This window comes from Drosophila subobscura, chromosome J (assembly GCF_008121235.1).
Source record: "Drosophila subobscura isolate 14011-0131.10 chromosome J, UCBerk_Dsub_1.0, whole genome shotgun sequence".
In the NCBI taxonomy this organism is placed as follows: Eukaryota; Metazoa; Arthropoda; class Insecta; order Diptera; family Drosophilidae; genus Drosophila; species Drosophila subobscura.
This window is the reverse complement of record NC_048532.1, coordinates 10,068,290-10,075,357: the sequence shown is the minus strand read 5'-3', so window position 1 is coordinate 10,075,357 and position 7,068 is coordinate 10,068,290. Positions and strand designations below refer to the sequence as shown.

The following is a 7,068-nucleotide window of genomic DNA, read 5'->3' as shown; positions in this document are numbered from 1 at the left end:
GAAATTATATTAAATATTAATTGAAATAAAAATATTTTAAAAAGTATTTTTATTATTATTTTATACTAAAAACTGTCAAAAAATAGAATAAATTCAATTTAAATATGAAAATATCAATTATTTTTATGTTTAGGGTAAAAAGTCAGTCAAAATCTTTGATTTTATAATTTTAACTCTTGGAAAAAATATGTTTGATACCAATATTTATTTATATTTACATATATATTTATTTATTGCTATTTAAGGGATTTTCCGGTAGGGTTTTCATGTATTTCATGGCTGGAAAATATGTTGATAAATTCCCTGTAGGCTCATTCCACCCTCAAATCACCCATTTGGCAGCCCAGCAGCTTATAGGGTATCCCATGTTCGAATCCCCACTCCGTTCACTCCATTTTCAAATTCACTTACTTTTTTTGTTGTTGTTCCTCGGCTTCCTTCTGTTTGCACGACGCAGTTTGCTTTGTTGCTTATGATTTATGTGCCGCGTGTAGCGATGACACACACACACTAGCGCACACACACACACACACGCAAGCAAGGAGGACGCTCCGTTCCGTTCCACACACAGTAAATAGTAACTGCAGTCCGCCCCGTGCCCGTCCCAGTCCCAGCCGTTCCTCTGCCCAAGCATTACACGCAAATTGCACGCAACACGCGAATCGCGAATGGAAATGACGTCGCGGTAGCCGCCACTCGTGCGTGGAGTGTGTGCGCCGCGTCCTGGCCAGGGCCTGCATGTGCGATATTTCTGTCACAGGGCTCCCATGTCCGGAGTCCGTTCTTTGCGAGGACTCCAAAGTGCGCGGAGGGCATTAAGTCATGCGTCATCCTTGGCGCGGGACATGCGTGTAAGTCGGTTATCGCCAGACTTTGCCTGACTGCCTCTTGCCTGTAAGTCCTCTTCCTCCTGTCAGGAGCAGGGCACACTTTAAATATCTTTATGCATACCATAAATACATGCTTAACTGCTAATCCTTGAATGCGGACCCTGGCGACGCCTTCTATGCTGTTGAGTGGCCAAAAGTGCGTCATGGATATGAATCAGTCGGCTGGGGGATTGGCTCTAGCTCTCAGGAGATTGTAACGAAGCAAAGGAGGGGATAGTCGGATCAATTCAAATATTTCACTAACTTTAGTGGCTCAAGGATCAACCAGCAAATGTTGAGACAGTTTACCGGCAGACACTCACTTGTCGGATAATTCTCCACCGCTTGAAACCCTTTTAATTCCCTCAACCCACTTGATTATGCATGCAGAATTAGTCAAAGAGTTTTCTTGCCCTCAAATATCCCATCCCCGTTGCCCTTTGCACACCTCTGACAAGCGTCCAATTCATTAGTCGCTCGCTCTCGATGCCAATCAGTGGGTTTCGATTTGAAAGCGATTTGTTAAAACAAAATTCGTGTTCAAATGCTTTGCTTGTCCAGCTAATTGGGTAAGGAAAAGAGGGAAGCGCGAAGAGAGACAGAAACTAGTTTTACACGATGGAAATTCGGTGTGTTTTTCCATGATTTTTCCAAGCTTAGCCACTGCTGCAGGGCTTCACCTTAAACAGCGCTTGGAAGTCTAAGATTTTTCCTGTAAATTTCTTTCCAGCTTTAAGTCCTGCAGGAGCCTCAGCTGTTTGTACACGTAAATATTTGCTCTTCTTTTTTGGGGCGTTTTGCGTTTCGTTTTTAATTTGTTCTGTTTGCTGTTGCCGGCTGGCCATTGTTTTGACAACTTTATGGCGACAAAAAACATTTAATATATGGCCCAGAGCGCGGTCGCAACTCACTTTTTAATCACTTTTCATGAGCTTTTAATTACACACACCCAAAGTCCATCCCTCTGGGTGTGTGTTGGGGCCTGAAATATGGTGAAAAACCAAACGCATAAAATGCTTAACAAGCTTTTTCCAGGCACAAAGGACACACAAGAATGAAAGAATAAAATAAAAAAATATACTCCACCCCGCCACCCCACACATTTCCGTTATAATAATGTGTGAAAGGATATTAATTATGAAACAAGCGAATGGCAGGAAGCTCGGGCAATAAAAACAGCAAGCGACAGCATGACCATGCGTGTCCAGGAGCCCAACACATCCCCAAACAGGCCCAACAGCAGCCAGAGAAAAAAAGAGAAAGGCTAGAGCCAGTCGACTCCAGACCCTTTGGTGACGAAGCTACAGATGCCCTGTCCCACCCATAGAGCCATCGAAAGTGTCCACCGATCTAGGGAATTTATCTTCCAATTAACATTAAAATTACTTTAATTTTTAGTTCATTTTTCAAAGAATTGTTTCCAATTTTAGTTGCCCAAATTGCACTCCGTTTTGCTTCCCGAATAATTATCTAAAATCTCTCAAACATTTCGCTCTACACTTCATGCCAATACCCTTTGTTAGGGCATCGTGTGTACGTTGTATTTTATGGGACTTTGGTGGGACTCTGGCTGGGCAGCCGCAGGAACCATCCAGGATGTGGGCAGCGCAAAATGTTGGCTTAGACGAGGTGAGTGGCGGCCTGAACGAGCGCCGGAAACGGGAGCAACATGTGCAACATGTCGAACGGAAGTGTCGGCCATATACAACACACACACACACACACACACACACACATGGATGTACCACTACTAATACAACCCAAATAGGCCCACGTCGCACACACACAAATTATGAGACCGGGGCCCAAGTAGATTTTTATGTAATGTCGGTCGGTTATTGCTTTCATTTCATACATTTATTTCATTTCATTTACCCCAAGCCCAAGCCCAAACCCAAACACCCAGCCAAAGCCAAAGCCTCCTCCCCGCCCACACACACAAATTTCATATTTTTGTTTTCCTTTCATTTTGGTGCGCGTTGTGGATGCCCTGCAAAGGGCTGAAGGATGGCATTTAAAATATTTAAAAAAAATATATATTAAAATGTTTAAGCTAAGATTTAAATATTATTAGCAATAAATTTGTAGCAAGAGTGGAAATTGAACAAAATAAAATTGTTCCTGTTTATATTTTGACTTACAAATGAAAATAATGGATTTAAAAATATTTTCATATATAAAATAAATATTTTAATATTTTATTTATTATTTTTATATGTGGTTGCAAATATTTTCTACAAATGAAATGTATTAAAAATATTTTAAAGTGTTTTTTTTTGTTAAATTTGATTCAATTTGGATTATTTTTAGGACATTTATATTTAAATCAAAATGTCCTCCCTTTTATTTAATTATATTTTTAAATAAAAATGTGAGTATTAAATCGAAATATCTGTTTTTTTCTTAACCCTTTTTAGACATTGATATTCAAATCAATTTATTTATAAATATTTCCCTTAGCTCCTCTTGGCAAGAGCATTTCCCCGTCGCACACACAAAATCCGCGCCCTTCATCCGTTATCCCGTTGTGGTTGTTCTTGTTGTTTTTTTTATTGCTCCTGCACTTTATGTCCTGTCAGCGGAGTCAGTCGACCAGCCCAGTGTCAGTCAGTGCCGTCGGCCCCGAGGCCATCGTCTGCCAGTGACAGGCGGGCGTCCGTTGGTGTCCGTTCTGTCCGTTCCGTCTGTCCGTCTGTCCGTCCGTCCGTCAGAGCTATGCGTCAGTGGATCACGTTGCTGCTCCACGTGATGATGACAGTCAGGCACATCGAATGGCCATCCCCATGGCCGGAATATTCATTCCCTTGCCCTTGCCCCAACTGTGGCTACTGCGTGTAATTGCCGTTGTAATGTCGCTCAACGCGAATATAATTGCTAAAATGTTGCATAAACCGACAGACGTGCCAATGGCCAACGTTGGCCTGTCCCCCGACGTGTCCGGGAAGTCCGAGTCTGGGTTCTGGGCTCTGGTCTGGGGGTCGTTTCGGGTCGCACCAGCAACGACACTTTTCCATTTGAATTTAATTTTAATTTACGCCCAACGGCCTTTACCGCTGTCCGCTGTCCGCTTGCCCATTTTTCCCATTTGCCGGAAATTGGCAACGAGCAACGAGAACATTTCGCATTCCAAACGTGCATTCTGGTCCTTGGGATACGAAGAGTCCTGGATGGATGCCACTGCTATGCAGTGGTAGTTCCGCAGAGCCCAAACCAAATTCTAGAGCGCTGTCCGCACCGTTGAGTTAATGAGAAGAGACAGGCGAGAGAGAGTCAGAAATTGTATGTGGAGTTTGAGGAGTCTAATTGAAGCGGCCCCCAAGCAATTAGTCGATAAATTCAGGGAGTCAGGGAGGAATTAAATACATTTTCAGTCACTGAGACATGCCACGGAAATGCACACAAAATTGAATATAAGTTGGGGAAATATTAACGAATAAAATAAACCAAAAAGTGGCAGAAAAACACCTCAAAAATTTGCAAAAATTTAACCAAGAAAAACTTCAAATTTTCAACAAATAAAACCAAAAAGAGCTGCTTAAAACTCCCTCAATAAACGCTGCTCTTTAAACATTAGCCAGCACTTTTCCTATTAAATGAAAGCCCAAAAATTTCCCAAATTAATTATCAAATATTAATCCAGCTCCGCCCAACGAATTTTCCATCACAAATTGATCGAAACCCGACTGTCTGGGGCGTTTGTATGTAATTTTCCGCTGGCCAAGATCGTGTCTCATTAAGAACCACAAAAAAGAAAAGGAATTAACAAACAAATAGACAACAAATAAAAGTTAGGCCATGACGTTTGAAAACTGGAAATCTCCAACTTGTGTTTGGTTGAAAATAATTTCCCAAATTTGGCAAAACTATTAACCACGCTACGTTAATTCCATTAGCATGTCTGTCATTGTGTTTCGTACAGCCATTAAATGCGCTAATTAGTTGGTCAATTAGCGTATGCTTAGCGTATTGTTTTTGGCCCTCTTTGTCACAGGCAGCCCCAGCCCCCAGCTACAGTCCCAGTCCCAGCTCCAAGCTCCCGTCTCCAAGCTCTCCTGCCAACGTCATTGCGGGCTCGATCGACCGCCCAACTGTCGCCACATTAATAAATCAGTTTAAATTAATTCAGCTGACAGCCTTAAGTCAATATTGTTGATAAATTATTATGATAGTTTTTTTTTGTTTTTGGACAGTCGAAAACGCAGCAGCTGTTGCCAAGGGAAAGAGCTTTGGTTGGCCATTAAGTGAACCGCTGCTGGCAGCTTGCGAGTGTGATTTTTGTGGGGCTTTGACGTAGGCAGGTAAGGGCCCACAGAAACTGCAGAAGTTTCCATGCATGCTCAGCGTATTTCCAGATATAAATTACAGAATTATAATGGCAGGAAGTGAGGAGACTTTTAAGGAATAAAAACGGGGATACGTTGTTCTTTCCTCAAACTGCACTGCGAACTCTGAGAACTAGTTCCGTATTCGTTTTATCGTTTTGCAACCCTGCCCCCAGCTCTGCAGTTTCCTGTAACTTGTGAAGAATCTGTGAGACATTTTGCTATTCCAAATCCTCGCTCTTCTGCACCTCTGCCCAAAAGTCAGGCCAGGACATGCTCGGGACAGATGGAGCCTCACCCTCTTCCCCCTGGGAGCTCTGCTGCTGCGCCTGCAGCCGCTCCGTTTGGGCATTCTCAAACTCCGCCAACTTCTGGAGACGAATCTGCATGCGCCGCTCCAGCTCCTCGTTGCTGCTGGGCTTGCGGCTGATGTGCAGCGGGGAACTGGTGGACTCCTCACCGCGACTTGGCAGCGAATGCTCCGAGCAGCTCTCATCGGCATCGCTGCCCGAGTGGCGTCCCCCACTGGCCGAGCGACGACTCCAGCGTCCATCCGAGTGCATGCTCCAGCAATCATCGCCGCCTGCGCCCAGATCCTGGCACACGGTGATGCTCAGGCGACGTCCGCGGCACAGCAATTGATTCTTCTTGAGCAGCTCGAGCAGATCCTGTCGTGTCTGCAGCTCCAGCTGTGCGGCTCCATGCTGCCGCTGCCGCTGCCGCTGCCGCTTGCCACGCCGCAACATGCTGACGGAGCGAATTGTGTGCTGGGCAAAGAGCTGCCGCAGCTCCCGCTCGCTGCTCTCCATGGGCAGATTGCTGATGAGCGCCACAAAAGGTGGATGGAGCGGCACGTCCACCTGCGGCAGCTTCTCCGAAGGAGCAGACTGCTCGGAGATGGCATCGAGCGACTGGCAGGAAGAGTCCTCCTTGTCCTCGTCGCTGATTCTCAGCTTTGTGACGCTTAAGAAATCCTCCAGACTGCCCGCGCTGGAGCTGGACTTTGATTTTTTGTAGCTCTGAGACTTGGACATGATTTCTGTGTTTATTTTTATTTGAAGTATTTCCCAGGGCAGACTACAAGCAGCAGCACCTGCCTCTCAGCTGAATATCGACCAGAGCCAAGCCGAGCCAAAATGCCAAGGTTCATGGATGCAATTGTCGAATGACAGAGAGTCTTGGCTGCTGGCTGCTGGCTGCTGCTTGGAAAATATCAAAGGTTCAGGCAGTAAAACGAATGGCAATGGCCAATGCATGGATTGCGGCTCCAGGGGGGAGTTCCACATGAGGCAATCGACTGCAAGCGTTGGCCAGCGTGCAGCGCCGGGCTACACCCATATTCCGTGGAACAAAATTGGGTGCGTTCCGATAGAAATCACAAGCCAACGAGGCGCTGTGGAACGTGTCTGGGCAGAGACCTGAAATATTAGGCCATTTATATTTAAAAAATTTACATGTTTCCCCCTCAAGGAGTAACACACCTTGGAGGGCAGGCAGGCAGCGTCGAGTGGCCTGAAGATCTTGATGCTCCAGCGTGTCTCGCCCTGGAACGTGCAGCAGCATAAGCGATATGGGGGAGCCCTAGCCACAGATACTCATCTATCTCTGTGTGGCTCTCTTTTCCTTTTCTTTTTTGCTTCATTTTCGTTGGAAAAATCTCGGCATGAAGGGGCAGAGGAGAGTCGTGTGTTGGGGGGACACATAATTAATTTCGAGGATTAGGCATTAGATTCTTGCGGCGGATAGCGACGTGTTCCACAATTCCTGTATCGAAGGGATAGGGACAGTGGAACAGTGGAACACGTACGCTGCGACGTTATCTTGATGCCCGAAGGGGAACGCTTGGTTTCCATTTTCTTTGTAGGTCAATGAAGACA

General features: G+C 45.2%; 1 protein-coding gene across 1 annotated transcript; it reads right to left on the bottom strand.

The window, feature by feature from the left end:
- Positions 1 to 5,311: 5,311 nt before the first annotated feature.
- Positions 5,312 to 6,225, bottom strand: LOC117893425 (eukaryotic translation initiation factor 4H). The gene has a single exon (XM_034800042.1). The coding sequence runs from the start codon at positions 6,223 to 6,225 to the stop codon at positions 5,413 to 5,415; it is 813 nt and encodes a 270-aa protein (XP_034655933.1). The 3' UTR covers positions 5,312 to 5,412.
- Positions 6,226 to 7,068: the final 843 nt, after the last annotated feature.